Here is a 27,731-nt window from a genome sequence, read left to right on the forward strand (position 1 = left end):
TCGAATGATTCGGTCATGAACTCCTCTTGTGTTGGCGATGGAGGAAGTAACCCTTGACTCATAGCTTTTGTATACATCTGATCTCCACGGTCCATGACTTCGCTAGGTTCTAAGGGCAAGCTGGGAGTAGACAGTGCCGACCTTGAGGGCAGACCATTTCCGGTGATTGAGGCAAGAGCAGCGTTAGGAATGGGGATAGACCCTCTTGTGTCGACAGAGGACGGATTATCCTATTCAACACCTTACTTAGTTGTTGATCTAAAAGTGCTGAAGTAATCAAATTGACTCACCACCAATTCTGAAATACTCTCTTCCATAATGGTAGGAACTGAGCGAAGCTCTTGGGTGCCATTGCCTAATCCAAGCCCCCTTATTTGCTCGGCCATAATTTCAGATGGATATCCGTCGTTGATCAGAGACCCATCAAAATCTTTGTTATCTCTTGTTGACTTTTCTGGCCATGAGCAATTTTGCAATTGGTGCTGCGATAGGTTAATTTCGGCAGAGTCGTTGTACATCGCTGCGCTCCTGTTGATGGCCATCGATTCGCTACTGAAAACCTTCCGCAGTTGAGAATGTGGAGTTGTTAAGTCATTTGAACTTTTTGACCGTTGAGCCTGGGTTGTGTCTTGGGCACAGCCATCACGGCTCGTCGTATCCAGGCCCGGAGCCGATGACGGTGATCCGAAGTTATTCGTTATGTCCATGATAACAGGCTGCAAGAAACCAAACAGAGTCGTTTCGGTGTGAAAAACATAGCTGAATGAGAACAAAAGGCCTTGAAAGGAGGGCGCCCTATCTTAAGCCCCTGAATGCCATAGCGATTATGTCGGTTGGCTGCCAAGCCTGCTGTCTAGTCCACCCTACCTCCAGAACGCCTCGTTCTGAAAATAGATATTCCCAACCTGGCACCCTGTGTACCTGTCAGCTTGGCCACCAATCCTAGAGCCTTACCAACCGCTGAGGAAAAGTGGAAAAAGCGACACAAGTGTTTCTTTGATCTGGCTTGTTTAGGCGCCATCGTAGCGCTCCTGCGCATTTGGCTTCCACCAATGATGCACAGCAGGGCCATCCAACGGGCCCGGCATTCGTTTCAAGGGTGTCCAAGGCAGATCGAGTCTGGCAAAGGGATTTCTCAAGTTCGCATATTTTTACACTTGCCTGAATATGTATGGCCCCGGGCATGGGGGCGGACAGCTGCGGCGGATGACGGAGACGAACCTGCACATGGCCTACGGATTACTCTGGGCAGGTACCTCCAAGTTATATCTCACGGTCCAGCCCTTCGAAGACTGGCTCGTTCAAAGCCATGGAAAATTCCAGCCGCATTTTCAAATAATTTGCTTTCCTGAGAAGTTCTTACATCGCGTCGAAAAGCTTGTCATGTCCCAACACACGAGATCACCCCACCTCACTACGTTAAATGGTGATGATGGAACACTTGATGGGGTCCCTCAATCCCAGGATATCTCTGCCAGAGATATCAATCCCGCAAAGCTGACATCCTTCTTGCGCGACAAGTTTGGAAGTGGCTCGTATAATGTGCACGTAAGACACGATGGCATGTGGTATCGATAGGCCACTCACTAACAGAGATCATCGGGTCTAGATGATGCACAATATGTACATGATAAAGGCTCCGAGACGTCTGTCCGTCGTAAGTAGCTCATTAGTCCTGATGTTGAGATAGAAATCTAAATTATGTAGACGGAATTAGCTCAGTGTTCTTGAATTTCTCATGAAAACTGTAGATTCGGAGACCACGACGACACAGCTTTCCAAAAACCCCAACACCATCTCTCTTCTTCCAAGAAAAGGATTATTTCTTTTAAAAACAACTGTCATCGCCGAGAAATCTCAAAGAGGATACATGTATTGATAGCCGTGCTTCTTGATCGTATGTTAGAATTCCCGAACATACATCTGTCAGTTTCGCATAGTACTAAGCTATGTCGTGAGAAACATTTCTACTGACGATGGCCTGGAATAATATAAGCCCGTCTCAGCTGTCATGGGTATGGAGATTAACAAGAAAAGAAAAGCCATGTTAACAAGGTGAAGTCTGTTGCACCTGATAAAGTGTTTGCCCCCATTGTGAAGGGTCGTGGTTGTATTGTCGCAGTGATAGGCTGTAGAAGGGATTTGGACTGACCATTTCCGAATGGGTTGCGTCATTCCTTCAGATCTTTGACAAAAAGGCCATTTGGGGGAGGACTAGCTTCCATTTCCACCCCTTTCATATTGCCCAGATAGGTCAGCGGTGATACTGAACTTCTTGGTCTCGGACACATCTTTTGAATCTGCCATGTAAGCCGCAATATCTAGAGCCTCATCAAACCGGTGCGAGAGAAGTACAAAACGGATAGCGAATGACACTCATTCTAGCCTGATCTCGTATGACGTGGATGTTGCATTCCTGACCTTCTGGGGACGGCGGCGCAGGAGACCTCTCGCAGGTCGCAGCCTTGGAGAAAAGCCCTAGGCCAAGTCGTCAGAAGCTCATGATAAGTAGTTGCACATGACCGTAGCACCGTCACCTGGTAGTAGGCTATGGCTCAGGCAGTACGCCATGAAGCCTAATGTATCTCGAGCCATCCATGTTCATGTGGAACTCCATTCTGCAGCTGTAGTTGGACGGATGGAAGAGGTGCGTGTGTGCTATTGAGGGGGCTACCAATGCCGCCGCATAATATGGCGCATGGCGCGGTCCGGACTTTGACGTATCATAAGGTTTATGGTCTAGACCGCATGACAATCTGCTTGCCTTGTTTCCAATTGCACAATAGTCTTGTCGTAGGTTTTGGAGCCTGCTGCTCATATTGTCATCAATTCCAAGACTTCGATCAGCCAGCATCGTCTTACCTTTCCTTATGGAATCGGAGGTAGAAAATACCTCACTCGGATGCAGGTGTGGTAACACACTGCACGTCGTCGATCTACACCTTTACGCTGTCACCATCACCTTAGTTAAGGTGAGTCATGCGGACAATTGCAGCTTACTCTGAACATGCCCCAGTATTTCGGTCAAAGTTAGGTTAGCAGAGTTAATCTTGCCAGGTAGAGTGCCTGACCGGAAGAATAAATACCAGACGGCCAGCACCCTCAGAGCTCATAGCCACGCTGTCAGCCTCACGAAAGAATTGAACTAAACTCTGAAAATTAATCCCCTTGCTTTATACATAGCAAAACTTTTAGCGGCACCTACTTCGATGAAGGCATTCGCACGCAAACCGGCAAATAATCGATAGTAGCTATGTCGGATCCGCAACACCCCCCCGAACAGCGCGGACCGAACCGAAGGCGAACACTCGACTCCAATCAAACAAACAAAACACACAGGGGTCAGCTTCTGAGGAGGCCCGAGACCTTCACTTACCACGCTACCAGAGCCTCAAATCCCGGCGAACTCCAACAAGAATTCTACCCATGTTACGAGGGACTCACCTGGAATGTGCTGAGATCTTTTTTGGAATCCAAGTGGCCCGGGTACGTTTTCACGGAGCTAAAGGTCCCATTTAATCAAGCGGGTTGTGTATTTACAAGCTGACGCTTCATGACAACTCGCAGGTCCGAGATAAATGGGTTTTTTTCGCGCCAGAAAAGCTCACCCCCGTGAGTACATGGACCTATAGGCCTTTATATTCATTCACTCTGTCAGTTGTCTTTACTGATTCTCAGTCTGATGATATTTTCGTTATGATAGGAAGATAAATCACAAATCGCCTCCTTGAGAGATGCAAATCAGGGAGCAACCAAAAAACGCCGGGATTCAGTCTCGAGCGAGGAAGGGCTTTCTTAAACCTAGATACATTCACCTTACTGCAATGTGATACGATGAGCTCAGAAATAGCTGCCTGTAGGAGTTGATACACTGCGGTAGGAAGAAAAGGGGGATGTCACATGCAGGCTGAAAGCTGCCTTGGTATCTTTCTGAGGCTTGGCAGATAGTAAACCCGACGGATGTGATATTATGTGGTCGAGTGTGATTGCGTGATTTCGCCCCAAGCACAGATTGCTAGAAGCGAGATAGTGAGGCTCGTGGCGAATCTTGGTCTTTGATTCTGCTGACAGCTTTCAAAGGGGCTGAATGCAAGCGAGGTAGCACAGTTACCTTCCCAAAGATGATGGTGGCCACTCATTGTACTAAGAGCGAGTCCCTTATCCGACGGCTGGGCTGTCGGGAGCACCGCGTGCTCCATGGGCGCCTCGCCAGCCGGGCGCAAGGAAGGGAAAAGCCTGACCAGCTTAGATATGTGAGGCAAAGGGATACTTGGTCAATTTCAAGCAGAAGTGGAAACCTTTCTTAGCAACAGGTACCGAGTACATACATTTCGAAATACAAAGTCGGCACCTCCTTCTCAAGGCTGTGTCACGCATCTCCGATCTTTGTCGCAGCAATGGCACTCGTGCAAACATATGCCACAGGACAATAACATACCCGGTCACACAGTTGTCACTTGCAGCTTTCGATAAAACGACCTCCTACTACCATCCCTAGAAAGCAATTTCCTAGCACAGGTAGTCCTTCCTTTTTTGTTCTCAGAGTCTCAACTACCTAAAGTCATCAGAATGAATTCAAGCAACGCCTTGCCTCTGGAATTTCAGAAGTCGTTCATTGATCGAAACGAGTTCCCCCGAAATTCGGTCCGTAAAGGAATCAACACCTATCCAAGTGCGTTAGCGGTATTCGCCAAACGATTTGATGCAGCAGCAGAGAACCTTTGCCAGTCAAGAGTGGATAGAGTTGATGTACATTTCAGGGATCTCAAGAATAACAATGGTTCAGGGCAGAGTAAGTCAACATGACGCAAGAATAATTGAATTCCAGTAATAGTGAATAATTTGTAGACTTGGACAAGCGCAACATCCACTCGCCCCAAATCCTGACATCGTGGCTCGGGGTAAACGAAACACGCAGCGATAGTCCTCAAAGCGGAGGCATTGAGATCAATGCAACGAGGAAAGACCCGAAGTGTCGTTTCATGTATGTCTTTACTCTGACTCGAAACCATATTTCACTAAGCATATTTTCCCACAAAAAATGAGCATCGATGAAATCAGCCATCACCCAATTCTCTTTGCGATCTTGGTCCAGATGGGATGTGGGCACATGATTCTGGATTTTGCAAAGTTTATCAAGGACGACAGCCTTGCGGAAACACTGAATTACGACCGCATCATCGACAGACTCAAGGAGGTCTTCATAGGCCCGCCTGAAAAGTACAAGAAGGGGGGATTCGAAGCTGTGACGAGAGACTTCGATAATCGAAGGTGGGCTTTTTGTCCCGCCATGAATATCCTTCAGATGACGGAGGCACACATCGAAGAGAACCACATCCTTCCTGTGTTTTCTTCAAAAGCAATCAACGAGAAAGGTGGAACAGCGAATGTGCGGCACTTCAAGACCCAAGACGATCTCGTAGGCGACTTTGGGTTCAAGGCGGCATTGAAACGGTCAGAAACTCCCGACCCAGACTTTGGAAATGTTTGTGCACCTTCTACATCGGAATATCCATATGTGATGGCATCTAATGAGAGTTTAGTACTACGAATTCGCTGTCAAAACCTTTGACCCAGAGTACAATGACATATACAAGATAGAGGGCGAAGCTTCCAGAGGGTTTAACAGCACGCTGGACCCAGAAGCACTTGGAGTTGTCAAATACCTTGGAGAATACACGTGTTATTCGAAGAGACTAACCGTCAGACTCACAGCATCATGCTTGAGTTCGGAGAGTTTGATCTGGACGAGTATTTGGCAGCGAAATACCCACCCGTGCTGAATGGAGAGTTCATTGCATTTTGGAAGAGCATCTTTCAGGTGGCTGAGACCTTGCAGCGGATACACGAGCTCAAGTCTGAAGGAGCCGACGGCAATATGCAAATCTTCTCAGGGTAGGTCATTTTCATACACAAAACAAGAGGAGACCTCACTAGGGGCTCTTCCAATCTAACAAAGTCACCTCATTAACGCCATCCGCATACAGATGGCATGGCGACATCAAGCTTGACAATATTCTGCGGGTTGGAAATGTTTTCAAGCTTGCTGACTTCGGTTTTACGAAGTTCAAGAAGAATGAAAACTCAGGGCCTGATGCTGCACACATGCTAGGTGGAACACTGGCTTATGGTGAGACGATGCACCATGATATTTATGACGCATGCTTAATCATCGCTGATTCCGTACCACAGGTTCTCCAGAGCGAGACAAAGCGTATAGAGAAAAGAAACCCACTCTTCATCTACAAACGATTGACACGTAGTCTTTCGAATGTGTTTTTTCAGCTATAGCTACCTAGGTTATTCTCGGTTCACAATCCTACGAAAACTACAATACCCTACAAAAATACGCAATCCAAGAGCTACATCGTAGGCAAAGTCTAGAATATCGGGCCCCAGCCTACAATAACGCCTTTCAAAATGGCTTCAAAGTGCTTCCTAAAGTCCTAGAGTGGCATACCTACTTACGGAACTCATCAAGCAGAGCCGACACTGTTTCCTGCGCAGTACTCGACCTAGTCGAAAAGCACATACTTATCGAAGACCCGAAAGAGAGGCTTCGGTCCAAAGAGCTTTGCAGTAAGCTAAAAAAGATCGTATTCGAGGCCGAAGACATGTATCAGAAAGAAATTCAATGCGGAGCCTTAAAAGAAAAGTCAGAGGAAATACTTAAAGCCTTATTAAAGTTCGACAAAGACGCCCCATCGAGCGCAGAATCCCTATCACAATTATCTCTCGACGACAAGAAAGCTATAGATGCCAGCTCATACCGACATTGCCCAAAGGAATATCTCCTATAGCTCCAAGTCATCGTGTTCGGAAATCTAAGCGGGTTAACAAGATTCTCCGTGGAAAAACCACTAACTTGGAGGAAGTAATTAAGACGGGTCTCAGTTTCCCTAAATTAGTAGAATTAGAAAGTTCGGGGAGCTCATCCGGGAGAGCGAATGCCATGGAACCATTAGGATTGCAAAACTTAAAGCCTGGATCTATCCGACCAGGAGAACAACCAGGCCAGCCAGATGCTAGAAGTATTGTACTACCAATTGGTACACTTTATATGCGGTGAAATAGTAATAATATTGAGATATCCTCTTTAAGATTTCACTATGCCTTCGCGGTAAAATCTCTAAGAAATACTTTGAGATTTCATAGGGAAACCTCGGTGAAATCTCCGTAATATCTAGTAGCCTTTTACTAAGAATTCCTAATGAATTCTTACGGGATTTATTTTAAGGTCTTTTACTATAGTACCGGAGAAATCGCGGTAAAATCTCCTTAATATTCATAAGAAATTATAATGATTGTCCCTTGTTAAGGAAAAACATTTTGTCTATAAAATTTATAATATAGTAGAGGAAATCGAAATATATTAAATATACTTCATAAATTAGTTGCTTATAATATATGAAACTGTAAGGAAGTTATATATATAAGTAGGAAATTAAACGGAATAAATAATTATTTAGTCGAATAAAAACCTTGATTCTTTAATCTGCCTGCTACTTGGTATGATTGGAAATGACATTAGCTATACTTCTATGCTTCCTCTACTTGTTCTCAGCCGAGGCACAGGTTGAGGGTCGCCACCGCCTGTCCAGCGTCATCGATCATGTCAATGTCATTAACGTTTTTGTAGACTACCGACGAAGAAGAAGTACGCAAGATCTTCCGACTGAACGCGCAGTCTCCTATCGCCTATCACAACGTGCTGTTCGACGAAGGTTGGCCCTAGTGTCCTACACCGTGGACTCCCGCGCTAATCCCTGGTAACGACTTTTACCACGATATCCCCGCGAACATCGAAGACCCCGTCGACATCTCTGATCGCGACTACTATTAGCGGAAATGCCCCCGACGACCGGAAATATGATGGAATGCAACCTAAGGCAGTGGAATCTGTGGACCCTTCGAGATCAAAATCACTGAGAGACGATCGGGGAGATCGAGAAGATCGCCGCCGCCGTAGCTCGGTCATTTCAGTGAAGGACGGAAGGATGAGTCCAACATTACCAACGATCCCACAAGTAGTGGAGCCAGAAGAAGCCGCCTCACAACAGACAGGAGACCACCTGAGTTCTACGCAGCCTGAACTCATGCCTTTGGGCCGGAAACACGCGACGCAGACTAAAATTTCATCCTCAAGATCGCTGAGTGGTTCGAACTCTTACCTATCCCCTGATTCTCTAACAACATTGCCAACAACCAGGAAAGACTCTTGGGGCAATGGAGATGACTCAAGATTGCCTGCAATCCTCCCACCCAGCTTTAGGCGTGAAGAAATCGCTATGGTTCAGGAGTACGACAAGCGCTATAAATCATGATCTGAGAGTTGGGGTCTCCTGGGGTCGCTTGTCAACCCGCGTCAAGAAGACAAATACATCTCTCAGTACATCTCGAATAGAGATATAGTAAGGCTTAAACACCTATTGTGTCACGTCGAGTACCATTTAATGATTTTTCTACAGGTATTTGTCGTTGATAATGCGGCTAGCATGAAGGATCATTGGAACGATGTCACAACAACAGTCCTAACCTTGGCGATGATGATTGGTACATTGGACAAGGACGGCTTGGATTCGAGATTTACCTTAGAATCCGACAAGAACGTTCTTCGAGCTAAAGGAAAGAAAATGCTTACAAGGTTCGAGCATTCCTTAAGCTTCGTGGGCAAAACCATTGACCACTGCAACAGAACCGACATGGCAATGACACTGTCTCGAATTTTTGACAACTACAAAGACTACAGAAAAAAGCAGACGCTGATAGTTCTGACCGATGGTCTATGGGAGGGTTCAAATTTGAGCAATGACGTCGAAAATAAGATCACTAAATTTGTCGGTGAACTGAGGAAACACTTAGGCAAGCATGAGCCTAGATGGTTTAGCATACAGTTTGTTTCCTTTGGAGACAACAAAAAGGCCTTACAACGCCTAAAGAGACTAGATGACGAGCTAGGAACAGTGTGAGTCATATAAACTTAGGTACTTATCTGACGAATGTCTGCTAAAGCTGTCATTCAGGGAAGACGTCGTGGACACGAAACCTTGGACCACAGACAAAGTCGAGCAACTCATATTGGGCAGCATATCTCAAGCAGAAGATGCGGCCCAAGCTTCATCATCTAGGCTACAGCCGATGAGGCCTTCACCAACGCCATCAAGATCCAGCTCTTTGAACCAGCCCAAGTCTCCATTAAAGGAACGAGCTAAGATTGCGCTTCGCAGTCTCATCTGACGATTCAGAACAAAATCGGTACTCGCGCTGCTCTGACTTCAAATTTCGGTTTGGGCATTAAAGTTCTCTAAGCACACCATTCATCGAGTGTGTTCCATTAAGCTTTCATGTCGCATGTTAGTGCTATTGACTTGGCAGCGTGGTTTCAATGGTTGGGGATACCACTCGCTGCAAAGATCAGAGAAATTGGGAGGGAGTGATGGACGTGTATGATAATCGGGTGAAGCTTATGTAGACTTGATTTTAGAGGTTGTTTTGGGAGATGTGGGTATCATTTTGGTGTGTTTATCCCGCTCAAAGCTATCGGGGGAAGAAGAGGTCACTCCTGATTATACCTTGCATGTACATAGGATTACTGCTATTGTAAGATTGCACCTGACGTCTTAAAGGAGTGGGATGAAACTAAAGTCCTTCCTGACACCGCAGAAAACCAGACAGTGGGAGGGGCTAGGTAAGCCCTTAAGCGTACCTGTCTAGGCCAAAGGTACCATGAAGTTACTCGGTGATCCATCCCACGTATGTATATGCATTCGGGCAGTTTACAGAATACACTACGCAAGTGATTCCACAAAGACCCCTTCAGCGCCATCTATGTCACCACCAACAGCTTTCTTTTATCTTTTCATGAGTTTATTGCACCTGAACCACAGTTGCCAATCTTGACCTATTGTCGCCTATGATTTGAAAGAGAAGGTGGGAACATGGGGTAATGTGGAGCCGGCGCTATTTTAGACGCAGATAAGGCTCTCCGGTCGCACTCCGGTCGCTCTCCGATCGCTGTGCTTTTTGGCTCTTTCTCAATGCTGATAAGTCTCAAGACTTTCCAAAAAGTTTCGTATCTTTATACTAGTAAAGTCAAACTACAGCTTCAAAAGTTTGACCGAATCTGCAATGTCCGCCCGAGAAGACGTAGGCGGCACTGAGCTTGAAGGCCCACCCATCGCGGATTCGGCCGCCGGCCGGGTTTGGCAGGCTTGTCTTGCTTGCCGCCGCAAAAAGGTCTGCTTCGTAATACTGAAACATGAAACGACGTTAAGTATTGAGTGGAGGCTGACAAACAAACTTGAAGATCAAATGCGACGGAAAACAGCCTTGTCACAATTGTAGCTCGCGTGACCAGGCATGCGAGTTCCCCGGGACCAAGGACAATGCCTCTGCCAGCCGTTAGTAAGAGATACCTGCCTTGTCTACTCGAACCTACCTACATACACAGAAGGCTTACAGAGGAGTAGCTATGTGACATCCTTTGAAGCACGATGCCAACAGATGGACACACTCTGCCAACGGCTAGAAGTGCTGACCGGACGGCTATCACAGTCTATCGGCGTTCTCAACCAACAGTCACCTGCTTCAACAAGCCAAAATCAGCCCTCCGAATGTATCAAAGTAGCTGAGATCCTCAAATCTCTTCCAGGATTTGCTACGTTGGTATCTCAAGCCACCACGCTTCCTGCTCGGCAGGACTTAGCGGCGGATACAGACCTTGATATGTACGCGGGCAGTGCTGAATTGGAAGATAACACGAGAGCGATAGATGAGGAGATTGGAACGTCATCATCCAACAGCGAAGACGACGACGATGATGACTCTAGCACTGTTGTCGATACCTTGAGGTTGGCTGAATCAAGTGCCGAGGATCTCGGCCAAGCAGGTGCCTTGGTACGAGATTCCTACGGCCTTCCACGGTATGCTGCACTTGAAGGGCTTCCTTTTCCAAATGTGGAAACTTATTGTTGTAAACCTTAGCTTTGTCGGCGGAGCAGCGAACAATCTCATTGTCGAGGCAGCGAAAAGCCTGCTGCCGAATTTGATCACGAACACTCCTTCTTCTACCGGAACTAGTCACGAAACGCCAAACCTACCAGACCTCGAGATACCTTCATTTGTTCCCGGGAGACTCTGGCCTCCGCTCCCGTATATCCCTGGTCCGGAAAGCCTACCTCGCCCGCCACAGTACGTCTCTGACCTGCTTGTGAGCCTCTACTTTGACAAGCTGCACTATACGTTTCCTATTCTTATCAAACCTCACTTCATGAACCGTTATCAGAAGCTCCTGAGATCTGGCACGGACTCCTCTTCACCTAAGAGAGGCAGGTTTCTTATGGTGTTCTTCGCTGTGTGCGCGTGTGCATCCGGGCTTCTGCCGTCTAACTTGGAAAGTGGATTGCCGGGTATTGAATTTTATCAAAGATCCCTTCTTATATTATCTGCATCAACCGGAGAGTCCTCCATCGAGAAGGTGCAATGTCTTGGACTTTTGTCCATGTGCTCGGCAGGGTGGAACACTCTTTCTCAGAGTTGGAATCTAGCCGGACAAGCCGTGAGGGGGGCTATTGACATGGGGCTGCATGTCAGTGGTCATTCTGTAAGATGCTCTTTCGTTGTCCATTGGAGGCTTGCTAAAGTAATTGGAAAGATGACTATAGGAAATGGCTCGTCACCTGCTGGGCTGAGCTTCAAGGAATTTGCCCTTCAGGAGCATTCTCGGAGAGTGTGGTGGTGTGTATACACACTGGACAGGTACGGTGGCTCTTGTTCCGCCCTAAAGACGTCCGTGACTGACAAGAGATCCACGACTCTTTGCAGAATAACTTCAATTTGCCTTGGCCGCCCTCTAGCTGTTCAAGACGAAGACTGCCACTGTGAGCTACCATCAGACGTAAAAGATGAAGATATTGTGTCCGGAATCAAGATTCCAAGGGCTATCGATGAAGAAGCCACAATGAGCCCCATGAGCGGCTTCTTAGCATTTGCCAGACTCTGCCGGCTCGCAGGCAGGATACAAGGGTTCAGTTCTCCACTGAAACTACGGAAGATTGCCTCTGCAGACGCAGACAAAACTCACAGATTCTTGGCTCGGGTCGATGCTCATGATCAGGCTCTTCGAAAGTGGCTGGAGAGCTTACCGGGCGAGATTCAGTTCTCGGCCAACAGAAAGAACAAGAAACATGGCGACATATCCATGGTTCATTGTGTCATTACCTTTTTCCTCCACGCAGGATCTCTTATAAACCTGTACCGGTAGGTGCAACTAGCTCCCGTTGATTATCAGATTACATTGTTGATGGACTACAGATATTTCTTGAACTATCCGAGAGAGTCTGCAGTACGAAACGAAGTGGACGTCTCAGGGGCCATCGACCAATGCGTTAATGCTGCACAAGGTTGCGTCTATGTCGCTGATATGGTTCGAGACTTGGTGCCATCTTCACACCATCTGGCTATCTGCGTCCACTATCTGACGCTGTCGGGTATCATCCTGTAAGTGACGGCCTACAACAGTCATTCCCGTTACATCAGTCGCAATTGCTTACAAGGCTTGAATTGCAGTCTCCGAGTGCCTCTTGATCGCAGTAATGCAGCCCTTTTGGAGGATGCAAAGAAGTGCGCCCAATCTCTCAAAGACCTAGAGCCTCGGTGGTCTGGGGCCAAAAGAAGTAGAGAAATCATTGAGCAGCTGCTAGTCCGACGCCGCAGCGAGATTGCTGGAGACTCACCCGCCAATCGTGACAATGAAAGCAGACTTTCGCCGGGAGACGCCCGCAAGACCAACAAAAGATCCTTTGCTGATGTCGAAGCTGTATCATCCTCTCTGGTAGATATTGCCAGCGGAACCTGGGATCCTAGCACTGCTGGCTCGGGGACGATTCAGCATGATGGATGTATGGATCCTATGCTATTTGCTTCGTGGGCCGGATGAATCTACGATAGGTCGTTCAAGCATGACGCTAGACGTCTGGCCTGTTTGACTACTGGCGCAAGATTGCGCGACCTCTTGTGTGGATGTCTAACAGGGTGAGCCGGTCACTCATGTGAGGCGGAATAAGCACGACTTTACAAATGTAAGCATTAGTGGGCCGTGCGGCACAGCGCGGCTTCACATGTATTGAGAAGGGCGCTGAGTGGTGACATTACAAAGCCATTCCATCACTATTTCAACATCTCCAATATCATTTTCATCGGTTTGCGCTCTTCAAACACACCGAGCTGTATTTTTCTAGTTGGCCCAGCGTGATCTTTAAAGCTACAACAAGACCGTGAGTCGTCGGGATCATACAAAACACTCAAACGCCACACATCAAGTTTCTAGTAATGGCCTCAACTCTCCCCCCAAACGGCCGCCTCGTCAATATTGGCACCCACTCTCTAGCTCTATACGCCCACGGCCCAGATTCCAGCAGCCCAGCCGATCCCGTCGTACTTTTTGTGTCCGGCGTAGCTAGCGATGCTCTTAATTGGCAAGCCGTCGTCCGGCTCCTCGGCCCCTCCCTGCTGCGGAGCTACACGTACGACCGTTCCGGCAACCGCAACTCGGACCCCTCACCCAACCCGCCAACAGCTGAGAACATCGCTCAAGAACTCGCCCTCCTGATCGAACGCGCACCCATTCCGAACCCTCTCATTCTTGTCGGGCACTCATGGGCTGGCGTAATCACGCACGAGTACTTCGCCCTCAAGGGCATCAGCCAGGTGGCGGGTCTGGTCCTTGTAGACGCGAACCACGAGACGGCACCGCTCGTGCTAGATGTCAACGACCCCATTCTCTGGACAAAGATTGCCGCAGGAGTTAAGACATACGACGGCTGGGGGCTGACGACGTCGCATAAGCTCACGAAGGAGGAGTGGGACGCTTTCATCGCGGAGGAGGCCACTGAGAAGCATAAGCTGATTGCGCGGCGAGAGGATACTGAGGGATATGCACCGAGTTTTGAGATACTGAGGAGTAAGAGCTTGTCTAAGAAGCAGCCACTTCTTAGAGATAAGCCAGTGTATGTGATTGCAGGGACGCGAAGTAGGGACTGGAGCGGGCTGTATGCTGCAGGCGTCGCGAAGGGGAATGGGACGAAGGAGGAGAGAAAACATGTTAGGGATATGATTGAGGGCGTTGATGCGAAGACTGAGAGGCTCATGAGGGAGTTTTTGAAGCTCTCCAGGAAGAGTGAGATTGTGTTTGCAAAAGAGAGTGGGCATTTTGTGCAGATGACACAGCCGGAGATCGTTGTCGATGGAGTAAAATGGGTGTTGGACAACCAAACGGCCTTTTCATAATTGTGATTTATTGACTAGCTATAGCTAATATTAGCCTCAATAGGATGTATATCATCCTCTGATTTTGTGGTACCCATGTCTCCATCAGCCGTTTGTTTGGCGTCGGTCGTGTCCTTTCCCATAATCGACACCAAGCCCTTAAGCTTGGCCATTTCCCTAGACATCCAAGCTGTGATGGCAACGATATCGGCTCCGCAATTAACAAAGTGGAAACCTTGCTCAAATTTCGCCGCCGCAGCTTCAGCACTGAGTGCAAAATGACCGACATATTTGCCAGCGTTAAGTCCAGCTTCAAGCACGCGGGCTGATGCTTCCTGAACTTCGGATATTGAGGCGTGGTCAAATGCCACGTATCCCATCGATGAAGCAAGGTCGTTGGGGCCGATAAACAACATGTCGATACCATCAACGGACGCGATCTCCTCGACATTCTCTACGGCCTTTCGGCTCTCGATTTGTACACACACCATGACGTTCTCATTGGCGGTAAGAAGATACTCTCGGCCTGTTTGGTTGAAAGCTGCGGGAGCAAACATAGCCCCTGCGCCTCGAAGACCTTGTGGCCAGCGCGAGGAGGGATACTTGCAAGCACAAACGATGGCTTCAGCTTGCTCCTGAGTATGCTGTGAGCTTAAAGATGTCTGCTATACGGCTGAAGAAATGTACCTTGGTCTCGCACATTGGGACCATGATCGCATGCGCTCCACAGTCCAAAGCTCTTTTCATCATCCAGTGCTCTGAAGCTGGAATTCGCACAATTGGAGAAACTCCGGAGGATGAGATCGCACCGACTTGGAGATACATCTGACTATCATCGATGTTACCATGCTCTGTATCTATCAGAACCCACTGAATCGCACACTTTAGTCAATACACATGGCGCATGATGTAAGGTAATCATTCACTCACATCCTCACCCAACGGTGCTACTGTTCTCGCCAGGGAGTAGCCTGGAAACTCCAGCCATTGGCCAACACTGGGCCCTTGACCTTTTCTCGCACGCTCCAAAGACTCACGTAGCCTTGTCTTTCCTGATGCATCCACGACGGGGGACTGGATTTGGTTGGCCATCTTGCGGCGAGGTACTTCGTGCGCTGTTGCCAGAACCTTGGGAGAGTTCGTGCGAATGTAGCCCTTCACTGAGGTAGTCTAGCCTTATCGTGTTATTTGATAGAAAGCATAGTTCAATAAAAATTGCATGGTTACATGTAGGTAGGTCCCTACATCATTTGTTTGCACCCCAAGCTAGATCGTTAACATTGAGCACATGTAAGCTCGGCCGGATCCCGGGCCGCCATTTGCTCACAATCACAAGTCAGTTGCCAAGCAGATAACTAGCTCTGTGCAACGTGGCCATCCTTGTCGACGAATGGCTGTTGTGACCAGGAATCTGGTCTGGGCCGTTATCTCCGGTATCGCGGCTACCGCACCCAGTGGGAGTTGTCCGGAAGAGATCCGGCCGAAAGACCTTAGAACGGAACTAGGGGCTCAAAGAACCAGGAGTCACTTTGATAACACCAGCGGAGCATCAGTACCGATTGACCGCTCTTGAAAATAGTAATAGATATAAACAATGCTTTTCTCTCGTAGTTGAGTGGACCCTAATGTTGGTCTCGAAGTGGACATCTGAACGGAATTGTCTACGAACCTTCCTTTCCGGATTTTGTTAGCCGCTCCTTGAACTCACTTCCATCAACTTCCGGATCCAACATGGCTTCCGCAACCGATATCAAGAAGTTGCCCGAAGTTGACGAGACGAGCAAGCCAGACGACGTCCTCGAAGGCACCATTGAAGATGCGACCGAATACTCCGATAGCTACTTCCGAAAGCTTCGTTTCAAGATCGATATATGGCTGCTCCCTCTGATGTGGGTGTGCTACGGCACGCAACAAGCTGACAAGACGTCCCTCAGCGTCCAAGCTGTCTTTGGTCTGCGAGAAGACACTGGCCTTGTGGGCGAACAGTTCAATTGGTTGAGCACAATCTTCTACCTCTCCTACCTCGTCTGCGAGTTCCCAGGAAACTGGTTGATACAGAAGAGCCACACTGGCAAGTTCCTATCGGTTGTGATGGTTTTGTGGGGTGTAGTTGTTCTTTGCATCGCTTTTGCTAAGAACTTCGCGCACCTCATGATTCTTCGCACGCTGCAGGGCGCTCTCGAGTGCACGATCTCGCCGACTTTCATGCTCATCACTGGAGCATGGTACACTTCCCAGGAACATACCCTGAGGTCTCTGATTTGGGGAACATCCAACGCCGGAATGAACATCATCACCGGACTTTGCATGTATGGAATCGGACTGCACGCCCAGAAAGACCCGGGCGGCTTGGCTGCAGTAAGTCAAGCACCGGTCCTGCCTATAAGTGAAATACTAACAGAGTTTCCTTAGTGGAAGGGAATCTCGCTGTTCCTCGGCAGCTTGACCATTGCGTGCGGGATTCTTGCCTGGTTTATCCTCGGTACGCCCCGCGAAGTCCGGTGGCTCAATGAAGACGAGAAGAAAGCCGCCATGGCCCGCGTCATCGTCAATCAGACCGGTTCGGACCGTCAAAAAAGATCTGAGTTCAAGTGGGACCAGGTGTGGTCGACATTCAAGGGTAAGTGTTTCTCGTACCCCAGAGACAAAAGGGCCGGGAACATATCAACGGAAACTAATACTATTACTTTCAGATCCCCAGACATACTTCTTCTTCTTCGTCACCATTATCAACGCCTTGCCGAACGGAGCGAATACGACTTTTTCAAAGCTGATCTGGAAGTCGTTTGGGTTCACACCGTTGGAGACGCTGTTGAAGGGTTCCACGCCTTACTATTGCGTCAGTATCGTCTGGTTCTTGTTAGTGGGGTTTGTAACATTGAAGAAGCCGAACCTTAGATGTAAGCCTACGATAACGAGGTTTTGAGCCTTGACCCAACTGACCTTTGGCTTTGTCTAGTCTTGATGATGATGTTTTCTCTTGTGCCAGCTTTCAGTGGCATGATGGCTCTAGCTTTTCTTCCCTCTGACTCTATGAAATGGACGAGATGGGGAATGTATATCCTTCAGGTCTTTGGTTCTTTACCAGGTCTCAGTAAGTACCTCGCATCTCATCATATTCGTCCTGTCATATGACGCACATGTACTGACGAGATATAGTGATTTGGACATTCTTGCCGTCCAATGTAGCCGGAAGAACCAAAAAGACTGTAACATCCACAGTCCTGTTCGTTGCCTACTGTGTTGGCAACGCGGTAGGTGCCCAAATGTTTGTGGCATCCGATGCTCCCAAGTACATCCGCGGCCTCACTGCGTGTGCTGTTCTCTACTGCGTGGAGTTCTGCAGCATGGCTACATGGCGTTTCTATTGTAAGTGCTGGCCAAAAGCTTTGATAACCAAATGTAGAAGCTGACCTGTGATCCGAGATATTTGGGAGAACAATAGGCGGGATAAGCTTGTACGCGAACAAGGGATTTCGAAAGAGGAGGGTGAGCGTCTTGGAAAGTTGAACGCGGAGGCCGATATGACGGACAGAGAGAATATTCACTTCAGGTACAAGTATTAGTCGGCCCGGAGAACCACAGCTTGTCGGATGTCAAGATATCATCAGGGTAATCCGAGCAACAGCTCGAACAATTTCTAACAGAGTAGTAATATCATTGTTCAGACGGGCTTGAGCCAGTTGTACGATCAATGCAAGACTTAGTCTCTTCGCTCTCTTCTCGACGCAAATTCACACGGACCTTCCTTGCAGTGTCTTCCATCTCGCCCATGGTGGTGCTGCGACTGAGAACACCGCCAACATCACGACCATGCCTGATGGCAGCCAAGGAACTGCTCTTCCATAATGGCACGTTGCCTCGACTGCTAGAGTTGCCGAGCGTCGCAAATAAGAATGCAGTCGCGGAGACCAGCATCACGCCGTGGAGGGCAATCCACGGCCACTCGATGTGGTACAGCACCGTGGACTTGCCCACCTTGCCATACTTACCCAACGAACCATCTTGAAAGCGGTCCGTATCTATTCCGCTGTTCTGACTTTGACCTGGTGCGTAATTCCTCCGCATCTCATTGGTCATACTTGTCGCAAGGGTATAGAATGTGCTAGTGATGTTGTGCCTTGTCCAGGTCCAGAGCCCGTCTAATGCAGGCGGCGTAGCCTTCATTGATAACTTCTCATAAGGACCGAATGATGCACCATTGAAGCCGACCGCTTCGGATCCCAATAGCCTCTCAATCTCCTCTCTCTGGTCCAGAGTGCCTGACACATTGGTGCGAAACAGCTCTTGCATGTGCGCGCTCATCGACTTGACAGAGTCTTCGGAGATTCTGTAGTAGCTCTCGCTTTTGTTGTTGGGGAATTCAAGTCTCAGCTCTGTGTAAGGAACAGCAGACCAATATCTGTCGAACTCGAGCGTGCCGTTTGCTTCTTTCGAAATGACGTTTTCTGGTTGGCCATCCTCGTATTCTGGAGAGCGTATCCACGAGTCTGGATCTCGTCTGGAGTCGAGTGCTTCCGAGACGTTTTCCTTGATTTGGTTGCCTTCGACTGATGAATCGATCCTCTTAACGCAGTAGTAAAGTGCGCACTCTGTGGCTTGCATCGGTATGTCCGGCCAAAGCTTCAGTCCGGCCGTGGAGCCCCTCTTCGACTCGCCGGGAGTGAACGCGGACGACTTGTTGAGTGCCTCCATGTCTGGGTGGATAATGCTCATCGACCACAAGAGCGTATCGATATCCTTCATGGAGTTGGTCTTGTTTGGAATTCCAGTTCCGTAGGACGTGGTGGTGTACTTGTCATCCGAGTAGACGCCTAATGGCTGTTCGTTTTCGCAGTCCGCGTAACGCCCGTTATAGGGAGGGCAGCCATCGATATTGGCAATGAAGTGACCATTAGGAAGGACAAATGCTGTACCTGGGACTGTATAACCAGCCAATGTGGTGTTCGCCAAAGCGATTATGGCTTGTCCGAAACCACCGACTTGCTTCAGGTCCGATGTGAGGTCGTTGCACCTATGGCATATCCCTAGACTAGTAAACTGGTCCCATGTGCAGTTGCTCGTGGGGCACTGGATCAAAGCCTCCTGCTGAATTTCCCAAGGTGATTTGGAGAGGCCGTTCAATATCGCCCCTTGCATGGATAGCGGTGTATCCGTAGAAACCCACCTCTCCTTGATGGTCGAATTTTGCCTCGACGATGATGTGACTTGCGCTGTGCCTATAGAATATGTACTCGTGCCGGAATTAAGTGCCAGCGGACCCTTGTCTGTCTGAGTGCTTCTCGTATAGACGACATCTTCTCGAACTTGGATAATCTGCTGGGCGAGGGGATCAAGACCGACGGCAAGGAGCGTCAGGATCGCACCAAGTTGGACGGCGTAGCTGGTGCCAAAACCCAGTTAGCAGCCCTTTTATCAGATGGTAGAAAATGTTCGGAGTAGACTCACGCGCCTCTCGTTCGGGATAGAATCCGCAAGCTGCCGAGGGGCCCGCGAGTGGCAGCGTCGATGCGATCAAAATCGATGAGGGGTCGGTCTTCGCGGGTGAAGAGAATCCATTTCCACTGGGCTAGGCACTCCGAGAGAACGAATGCGACAGCAGCCTTCATAGTTACCGACAAGATCGAGACTACGGTGTTGAGAGTCACTCCATTCCATGTGAAAATTGGTTTGCCGTCAAAGCGGGCGAGGAGCACCACCATTGCGGCGAAAGAGACGATGCCGCCAACCAAGGCCCAGTATTCTGGACCCCATGCCGACCATCGCAGTGAGTGAAGCATCGCGGGTGATGTTTTGAGATGTTGAACAAGGAAATGACGCTTGAAGGCTTGAATGTGCGACAGCATAAGTACATATTGTTGACCAGACGCACCCTCTAAGACGCCAGACAGCTGGACTGACAAATCTCAGAGTCGAGGCCCCTGACTATCCGTACATGAGGTAATTGGGCGTCTAGAGTGAGATCGGTCTCACTTTGGGTGGTGTCGGGTGTGGATTGAAGTAAGCATAAAAGGATCCGACCCCATGTCCGTCAGCCCTGAGACGACGAGCTAAATTCTTGATTCTACCTCGAAGGCACTATGAGCGCAGAGCGCTATTCTTGGCCTAGCATAAGCATGAGGGGTCAAATAAATCACTGGCCTCCAGGCTCCAGCGAGTCCAGCCACCATTTCTCTGGTGTGACAGCATGCGCCTCAAACATTCAATCCTCTCATGCCTGCAGATGACATTACAATGATCTTCAAATTGAGCGACTGGTACCTTCGGATCCTGGAGCGGCTCACTTGCTAGCAAAGATATTCCCCAACTTCACCAGCTCATTCCACCTCTCATCGGGCCGGACTTCAATCGTGCCCTCCGGGGTCAAGACCTTCATCTCCTCAACGCTCTTTGTCCCGTACTCGTAAGCCTCAGTATCGTTCACAAAGTTGACCAAGATTTGAATCCAGTCTTCCATCAATTGTCTTTCGGTCGGGGTCGGACCATGGGTGATTGAAAAGCTAGATGAACGTGTCAGCAAGCGCGCGTAACTGGTATGTGACTGCTTCGAATAAGAAAAGGGAGAAAATCAGACTCACTTCCAGATTGGCCTGTCCATGGCATGCGCCACCCCGAACGATGCCGGCGCCACCTTCTCATCAATGAAGGACAGTCTGTAGGCGATCTGGTACCGCCACACGTCTCGAATATCGACACCGTTGTCGACTAGCGCTTTCGCAAGTGCCCTAGACGGAGCGCGCACCTGTCCGTCCGAGACAATTGATCCTGTGGCATATGAGTGAGTGACTGGCACTGGAGCAAATTGGTTGCCTTGAATAGGGACGTTCTTACCAAAGGTTGTTTGCCAGTCTTGCAACTTGTCTGATTCTGGCAGCTTGTACTGTGAGATTGCGCGATTTGTGACGTCCGGAGCGTAGTAGTTCGAAACTTGTAAGCGCAGAGCTTCGAGCGTCGCCTCTGTAGGTGCATTGTACGAAGAATAGAGAGTCTCCTCGTTCCAAACCTCACCGATGAGCAACCTATACCCTCTGCGCTTGAACTCATCTGCGAATTCCTTGCCCTGGAGGTACTCAATCATACCCGAGTGTACGAAGACATCGTCCGTAACGGGCCGGAAAGTGTGGTTTTTCAACTTGGGGATGGCCTCTAAAAGCTCTTCCTCACCCTTTCCCCGCAGAATCGAGAGTTTCTCCCCTCCAGAAATGGTGGCGTCGATCTTGAAGTATGCACAAAGCTCGTCGAATTGGTCTTGGACATCGTCAAGAGATTTTGGCTGTGCTGGAATCGCGTTTGAGTCCATGAAAATACGTTTGTATAAAGATGAGTTGCTGCCAGTCTTCCGGAAGTCGTAGAGCATTTGAGCCTCGGCGCTGTATGCTCCAGCGCTCCGGCCAGCAAGCGTGACATTTCCCGGGTCTCCTCCGAAATGGGCAATATTGTCTCGCACCCACTCTGCGGCCACCCGTTGATCCCAAAGACCAAAGTTTCCTCCCGCTTCACCGTTGCTCTCCTGCAAGAGATCATTTCCTGCCAGAAATCCAAAGACGTTGAGGCGGTATCCAATAGCCACAACGATTGCATTGAGGCCACCCGTGGTGATCAGCTCTGTTGCATCCATCCCCGGCTCCTGCGATGGATCGCCCATCTGGAACCACCCGCCGTGAATCCAGAGCTGCACCGGCCATTTCTTATTTTCCTCGCCCTTTTTTGGAACCGGCGTCCAGATGTTGACAAACAAGCAGTCTTCGCCGTAGGTATTTCCTCCGCCGTCGGGCTTGACTACGTGGAAGGCCTTCTGAGGGCATACGGACTTAAAGTTTGTCGCGTCATATGCGCTTCCGTTATAGTCGGTGTAGGAGAATGATGCGGGCAATGGTCGAGGTTTCCGCCATCGGTACTCGCCAGTTGGTGGCAGGGCGTAAGGGACGCCGGTGAAGCGGCGCGACTTGTCGTCGAACTGGAGCCCTCGAATGGTTCCTCGGTCGCCCAGTTTGAGCTCGACTGGCGTTTCTTGGTATGAGATAGTGTTACCCATGATGCGATGGCTCTTCTACGGCTTCAATGTGTGAGTACGGGTGACTTGACCAAGATTCGATGTCACAACTGGTTGATGAATATGCCATCGCCAGCACTCGCGAGGGTTTCGGCGCCAGAACTGGCTTCCGGCGGGGCTCCGAGATCCGTTCCGATGTGGGGCCGATAACGACTGATTTTCTCCCCCGCGGGCACTCGACTGATAACTTATCGCTCTAAGCTTCAGTCGGATCTCCGGCCGAGGAGCCGACTAATATGGTTCATTGTAGTGTAAGATTAGTGACTAGACCAATTGATGTCGGGAGTTCAGAGAAGCTTAGATAAGACAGCGCACTCATCGGCGAAGAGCGCAAAGAAATCATGAATTCTCACACTCTCGTCAATGGCCTGGGTAAGGTAGTATTCCAGTTGGCATTAACGATCGGGTTGTCCTTTTTCCAAGCGCTGTAGAATCATTCATCCTCCGCCATTCTTCTGAAAACGCAGAGAGCCGAAAATATGGGCAGTCTTGGTCATAGTTGCAAGTCACCTATGGTGGATCTGTCCCATCACATCAATACCAAGAGCAAAGCCCGCCATCCCTCACCGTTGAAAGACATCATCAAATTCATGGCGTATGATGGTATGGTGAGCTTCGCAGGAGGTAAGTTATCGAGCCCGAAAACGGATGGAATGGGACAACATCTGACGTTGATACATGTAGGATTACCTCATCCATCTCTCTTTCCGCTTGAACAAGCCAAGTTCGACTGTTTGTCCCCAGCAGCTCCACTTACAGCAGACCGACATTCTGTCGACCAGGAGAAAGTAGATGGACTGAGTTTGAAGTTCGGGCGTGGCTTGTCGACAGGAGATCTGGATTTAACCCAATTCCTTCAATATGGTACGTATTTCTGCTTCGACTGCCTCACCCTCAGTCAATATGCTCGCTCCTAAATCGCGATGTTGACAGTCAGCAGGTTCTGGGGCTGGCAATCGACAGCTGATAGCTCTCGCAAAGGAGCTAACTGAAAGGGTACATTCGCCTCCCTGCGAGTATGAATGCCTCCTTCACCCCGGCAATACCAATGCATGGGCGAAGGTAGTGGGATTACTCTGCGAAGATAACGACTTTGTCATCGTGGAGGAGTTCACGTACCCTTCAGCGCAGGCTCTCTGGATCCCCATGGGCATCAAAGCTGTACCCGTTGCTGCTGATGCGGCGGGAATCATGGCAAAGAATCTCAGAACTCTTCTGTTGAATTGGGATGAGCGGGGAAGAGGGGCACGAAGACCCAGGGTGTAAGTCTTTCGTCAGCCCCGATGCCATGGATCATGCGAGTTGCTAATGAGCGATAGACTCTATCTTGTCTCGGTCGGATCGAATCCGACTGGAATCACCATCTCAACACAAAGACGAAGAGAAATCTACGACATCTGCGTTGAGTTTGGTATGTTTGAGCTGCTCGTGTCCATGCAGGAAAGCTGCTAACAGATAGTAGACATTATTATCGTTGAAGATGATCCTTACTACTTCCTCCAATACCCAGGCTACGGGACTTCTGTTGAAGCATCCTTCACACCAAAACCCATCCCAGAGTTCCTCAACACCCTCGTACCCACGTTTCTCTCCATGGATACCCAAGGCAGAGTCATCCGTCTCGACTCCTTCTCGAAGACCCTCTTCCCCGGCCTGCGTCTAGGGTACTTTGTCGCCAACCCAGTCTTCACGGAGCGTCTTCTGCGCGCAACAGAAGTTGAGACACAGGACCCAGCCGGCCTCAGTCAAGCATTTGTCCTTGGTCTGCTTCAAAAGTGGGGCGTTGACGGCTACCTGACTTGGCTTCAAAATCTGCAATTCCAGTACCGTACCAGACGAGACTGGTTGTTGGACGCATTCACCACCCACTTTGATCTTTTACCTGCAGAGAAGTCGCCCATACCCGAAGCGCAGGGTCTTGTAGTGTGCGTCAAGAGTTCCCATGATGGCAAGGTGAGACCTGTGTTCAGCTTTGTTGATCCTGGGGCTGGCATGTTCGTCTGGTGTAAGTTCTACTTTGATGGCGTCGGCCGCTTCATGGAAATTGAAGGTGCCGCAAAGAGCAAAGATCCAGAGCAGGACTTTGCCAACGAGCTGTGGCAGGCGTGGGCGACAGAACTTGTGCTTCTTACTCCGGGATCGTACTATCACGCGTGGCAAGGGCCTGACCAGATGACTTCCGCGGCCCGGGGTGCTGATCCGCGCACCGCGCACTTCCGGTTTTCTTTTGCAACGCCGACGGTAAGTCTGTTCAACATACTCAGGATATTGGAAATCACTAACATCGGCCATTACAGAAAGAAGAAATCAGCTCCGGGGTAGCACGCCTTGCAAAGGTGGTAGCAAAATATTGGGAATAGGGAGGTTTAGGTGCAGAGTTTAGTCAAGTAATATCTCTTATTGCCCAGAGGCTTCTTGATGCAAGCTTCATTTATCTGTAATCCACCTTCTACACGACTTGCAACAACTGCTGGAGTCTCAACAGCACATTCCCTCTTCCCTACATGTAAATGTAGGTTTGGGTATCAAAGTTTTCAAACAGCGCTCGAGGGCCCAGGCTTGTCCTTAGAGTCGTCATCTTGGAGGCGCACTGATCTTCCTTCGATGGGTCCATCAACTCCCTTGGGTCTCTCGAAAGGCGCCATGCCCTTGCTGATCGCGACGTCGTCCTCGAACGTGCCATAAAGATCAAAATCATCCTGGCAACCCAGCCTCTGTGGCTTGAAGGCAAAGGTCAGGAGAGCATAGAGCGCTCCAGCCTCCAGGAAACCGAAAATGTAGTTGCCAAGGTAGTACTTGTAGAGCCCATCGTTGATCTTGACGTTGGGGTTGACAGCCGCAACCATTCCAGGCATGGCCGGGACGAAGCAGACAACCCAAGCGACAAACGCTCTCCAGTTGAAGCCGTAGGTATACCAGTAGGCACCCTCCTTAGAGCCGGTGTACAGCTGACTGATCTCAATCTTTTGTCGGCGGATGACAAAGTAGTCGGTCATCATGATGCCGGTCAACGGGCCCATGAAGACGGAGAAACTAGCCGCCACAGACACGAATGTGCTAGCAGTGTTGTAGAACTCCCACGGCTGAACGGCCCAAGACAAAGCCGCGGCCAGGAGCGCGCCACGCTTGATAGTGATCCAGGTAGGAAGCAGACCCGCGAGATCCATGCCAGCAGCATATCCGTTACCGAGGATGTTCTCCGCAATCTGACCAAGAACGAAGCCCAGACTGCAGAAGAAGGCGCCGGCACGGGCCTTGGAGCTGTAGTCGTCCATCATCCACTGCGTGATGACAGTCAACGGGTTCCACATAGGCTCCTCGAGCTGCCAGATCTCCATGGAGGCCGAGGCGGTGAGAATGGCGAAAATAGGGACGATCATCCCCGGGATAAAGAGGGAGAAGATGATGCCAGGAACTTGGATGCCTTGCTTGCGGGCGAAACGCGTAAAGTCTGACTGGTTAAGGATGCCGGCCGAGATGTTGCCAACGGAGGCGATGATGCCGTAGACCCAGGCCCATTCCTTTGTGAGGAGGGAGGGCTGCTTTGCGCCGGACTCGAAGAGGGGACCTGTACCACCGGTGGTGCAGGCCCAGATTGTGATGCCCATCATTGTGACGAAGACGATTAGGTTGGCTGTGATGACGGGGATCTTGGCTTTCTCAATTCTGATGAGCTACGAGAATGGTGTTAGTGTTAAGAGGCGTGTGGAGCATGAGCTTGAGCTCGATTTTCTCACCAGGAATGGAACTGAGATCAAGTGGAAGATGACGAATCCAACGAGGTCTCTCGTAACCATGTGCGCACTCTCTGGTAGTGTGTTCTCCATCATCAAGAAGTTGTAGCTCCAACTGCTCAGCATAGCAGACACGCAGAGACCCCCCAACCAGGCTTGAGAGCCGTACCAGACGATCGAGAGCATAATTCGGATCAATTGGCCAATGTAGGCACCGTTCATACCCAGAATAATTCTACAGGCTTTTTGTAAGTTTCGCGTGCCTTACTTCACGGAGGAAAACATGGTGATATTTTTTGGCGCTTACCTCTGAGACACAGTGAAGCCAATGTGCCATTCTGATCCCATCCATCCGTTACCGATAACGAGCAGACAAATCAGGGCTCTAGCTAGAATCATCAGACCGATGGTCTGCGGGATCGTGAGACCCAGCGATAGCAAAGAAGCCGCGCCAGTCCATGCTGAGATGCAAAGACTAAGAAAGCATGGTCAGTAAGCTGTAGATTAAGCTAATGCAGCTTTTACCAGACTTACTTGGAGATGGATCCAAACCCCAAGAATGCCCACATTCCCCACGTTCTTCTGTTGGGAGGCAGTGGTGCGATATCAGGATTGATCCATTTTGTCGTCTCGTATCCGTGCTCGTGGTCGTCTCGGACCCGGAATCTCTCGAGCAGTCTTTTCGCCATTGTGGCTGACGTAGTCGATGACGGGTCTTGGGTCGAAAGCCTATCCCCACCCGTTTTCTGACAAGCGATGGGAGTCTGTTGGATAGATATCCTGAACAAACAACTGTCGTCAATCTCTCAAAAGTTCGTTGAGGAACCGAGAACAGAGTTGAAGCTCGAGAAACGTCCCGGTAGCTGGTGCAAATTTTGCAACTCTGCTGAAGACTTCGGTCTTAAAGGCAAATGTGGCTCTTATGTCGGTATTAAAAACACCGCATCCCCCCCACACGGGATAGTCCACCCTCCATCCCATCGGCTTATCAGATTGATCGAGTGGTGCGAGTCCATCTGCAGCTCGACCTTATCAGATTCATAGATCCCTGAAGACCACCCCCAGGGATCAGCAAGAGACTTTTCACACTTTCCACCAGCTGCCACTAAAGGTGACGCCGATTGTCTCCGAGGTCACATTGGACCCCGCACCTGATCTGTCCATTTTTGTAAGGAGACACTGGAAGAGTCGTAGCTTGAATTTTGAGATGGAAAAAAAGCCACTTGAGGAAAAGACGGCCGGTGGTAGCAACAGGCTGGTCCATCAGATATCCGCTCTTGGCGCTGGCTAAGAAGGCTTGCGAGACATATGCGAGAATGCCAAGTGTGCCAACAGTCGTGCGTAATGATTGGTTCATCCACCATGCCCAAGGCTTCAGAACTGTGACGGACGTCTTGTCGTGCTTTATCAAGATAGCCTGGCATGATAGCAAAGATAGCCAAAACCTGCGCCGCAACGTGGTCAGCCAGGTTCACAGCTTATGAATCCGAGACAACGGGTTAACCGTGAAGGACTAGGCCGCGTGGGACCCGATCCACGAACAACTGGATGCGCTTGCAGTGAAGCCTATTTCAACGTCAACATGTCCCGTCGGGACAATTTCGCAAGCTGACCTAATGCACCCTTTTTGTTTCAAGAAATCATGCTTATGAGGTGGAGAGAGAGAGAGAGAGAAAGGC

At 49.5% G+C, this 27,731-nt stretch overlaps 11 protein-coding genes across 11 annotated transcripts; 7 read left to right on the forward strand and 4 right to left on the reverse strand.

Moving 5' to 3' along the window:
• The first annotated feature begins 160 nt into the window (after positions 1 to 160).
• BDP55DRAFT_685353 (uncharacterized protein) lies at positions 161 to 896 on the forward strand. The gene is made up of 2 exons (XM_060576443.1): positions 161 to 230; positions 291 to 896. The coding sequence occupies exons 1-2, from the start codon at positions 190 to 192 to the stop codon at positions 571 to 573; spliced, it is 324 nt and encodes a 107-aa protein (XP_060422302.1). The 5' UTR covers positions 161 to 189; the 3' UTR covers positions 574 to 896.
• A 331-nt stretch (positions 897 to 1,227) lies between these two features.
• Positions 1,228 to 1,879, forward strand: BDP55DRAFT_638636 (uncharacterized protein; the record flags this gene model as incomplete). The annotated part of the gene is made up of 3 exons (XM_060573141.1): positions 1,228 to 1,548; positions 1,594 to 1,657; positions 1,752 to 1,879. 3 exons carry the CDS (start codon positions 1,228 to 1,230, stop codon positions 1,877 to 1,879), a joined length of 513 nt encoding a protein of 170 aa, XP_060422303.1.
• A 3,162-nt stretch (positions 1,880 to 5,041) lies between these two features.
• Positions 5,042 to 6,263, forward strand: BDP55DRAFT_734819 (uncharacterized protein; the record flags this gene model as incomplete). Its single annotated transcript, XM_060580251.1, has 5 exons — positions 5,042 to 5,485; positions 5,544 to 5,578; positions 5,716 to 5,895; positions 5,988 to 6,130; positions 6,193 to 6,263. The coding sequence occupies 5 exons, from the start codon at positions 5,042 to 5,044 to the stop codon at positions 6,261 to 6,263; spliced, it is 873 nt and encodes a 290-aa protein (XP_060422304.1).
• A 3,784-nt stretch (positions 6,264 to 10,047) lies between these two features.
• Positions 10,048 to 13,133, forward strand: BDP55DRAFT_435601 (fungal-specific transcription factor domain-containing protein). Its single transcript, XM_060567558.1, has 8 exons — positions 10,048 to 10,236; positions 10,307 to 10,404; positions 10,470 to 10,922; positions 10,984 to 11,602; positions 11,654 to 11,757; positions 11,824 to 12,258; positions 12,313 to 12,498; positions 12,568 to 13,133. The coding sequence occupies exons 1-8, from the start codon at positions 10,129 to 10,131 to the stop codon at positions 12,935 to 12,937; spliced, it is 2,373 nt and encodes a 790-aa protein (XP_060422305.1). The 5' UTR covers positions 10,048 to 10,128; the 3' UTR covers positions 12,938 to 13,133.
• Positions 13,134 to 13,329: 196 nt separating this feature from the next.
• On the forward strand, positions 13,330 to 14,286 carry BDP55DRAFT_567077 (Alpha/Beta hydrolase protein; the record flags this gene model as incomplete). The annotated part of the gene is made up of 1 exon (XM_060570558.1): positions 13,330 to 14,286. The coding sequence occupies one exon, from the start codon at positions 13,330 to 13,332 to the stop codon at positions 14,284 to 14,286; it is 957 nt and encodes a 318-aa protein (XP_060422306.1).
• A 14-nt stretch (positions 14,287 to 14,300) lies between these two features.
• On the reverse strand, positions 14,301 to 15,357 carry BDP55DRAFT_698915 (2-dehydro-3-deoxyglucarate aldolase; the record flags this gene model as incomplete). The annotated part of the gene is made up of 3 exons (XM_060577839.1): positions 14,301 to 14,900; positions 14,953 to 15,135; positions 15,196 to 15,357. 3 exons carry the CDS (start codon positions 15,355 to 15,357, stop codon positions 14,301 to 14,303), a joined length of 945 nt encoding a protein of 314 aa, XP_060422307.1.
• A 639-nt stretch (positions 15,358 to 15,996) lies between these two features.
• BDP55DRAFT_734822 (major facilitator superfamily domain-containing protein) lies at positions 15,997 to 17,831 on the forward strand (the record flags this gene model as incomplete). Its single annotated transcript, XM_060580252.1, has 6 exons — positions 15,997 to 16,623; positions 16,678 to 16,885; positions 16,959 to 17,165; positions 17,225 to 17,359; positions 17,425 to 17,634; positions 17,692 to 17,831. The coding sequence occupies 6 exons, from the start codon at positions 15,997 to 15,999 to the stop codon at positions 17,829 to 17,831; spliced, it is 1,527 nt and encodes a 508-aa protein (XP_060422308.1).
• A 91-nt stretch (positions 17,832 to 17,922) lies between these two features.
• BDP55DRAFT_566999 (uncharacterized protein) lies at positions 17,923 to 20,045 on the reverse strand (the record flags this gene model as incomplete). The annotated part of the gene is made up of 2 exons (XM_060570554.1): positions 17,923 to 19,648; positions 19,714 to 20,045. 2 exons carry the CDS (start codon positions 20,043 to 20,045, stop codon positions 17,923 to 17,925), a joined length of 2,058 nt encoding a protein of 685 aa, XP_060422309.1.
• A 294-nt stretch (positions 20,046 to 20,339) lies between these two features.
• BDP55DRAFT_435634 (Alpha/Beta hydrolase protein) lies at positions 20,340 to 22,359 on the reverse strand. The gene is made up of 2 exons (XM_060567559.1): positions 20,844 to 22,359; positions 20,340 to 20,765 (listed from the first exon to the last, which is right to left on the reverse strand). The coding sequence occupies exons 1-2, from the start codon at positions 22,298 to 22,300 to the stop codon at positions 20,546 to 20,548; spliced, it is 1,677 nt and encodes a 558-aa protein (XP_060422310.1). The 5' UTR covers positions 22,301 to 22,359; the 3' UTR covers positions 20,340 to 20,545.
• A 471-nt stretch (positions 22,360 to 22,830) lies between these two features.
• BDP55DRAFT_698918 (pyridoxal phosphate-dependent transferase) lies at positions 22,831 to 24,678 on the forward strand (the record flags this gene model as incomplete). The annotated part of the gene is made up of 6 exons (XM_060577840.1): positions 22,831 to 22,942; positions 23,003 to 23,182; positions 23,259 to 23,580; positions 23,638 to 23,729; positions 23,781 to 24,559; positions 24,616 to 24,678. 6 exons carry the CDS (start codon positions 22,831 to 22,833, stop codon positions 24,676 to 24,678), a joined length of 1,548 nt encoding a protein of 515 aa, XP_060422311.1.
• A 98-nt stretch (positions 24,679 to 24,776) lies between these two features.
• Positions 24,777 to 26,949, reverse strand: BDP55DRAFT_435670 (NCS1 nucleoside transporter). The gene is made up of 4 exons (XM_060567560.1): positions 26,587 to 26,949; positions 26,360 to 26,527; positions 26,056 to 26,287; positions 24,777 to 25,992 (listed from the first exon to the last, which is right to left on the reverse strand). Exons 1-4 carry the CDS (start codon positions 26,739 to 26,741, stop codon positions 24,853 to 24,855), a joined length of 1,695 nt encoding a protein of 564 aa, XP_060422312.1. The 5' UTR covers positions 26,742 to 26,949; the 3' UTR covers positions 24,777 to 24,852.
• Between the last annotated feature and the right edge of the window lie 782 nt (positions 26,950 to 27,731).

Source organism: Colletotrichum godetiae (assembly GCF_030913485.1).
Source record: "Colletotrichum godetiae strain CBS 193.32 chromosome Unknown BDP55scaffold_90, whole genome shotgun sequence".
Taxonomy (NCBI): Eukaryota; Fungi; Ascomycota; class Sordariomycetes; order Glomerellales; family Glomerellaceae; genus Colletotrichum; species Colletotrichum godetiae.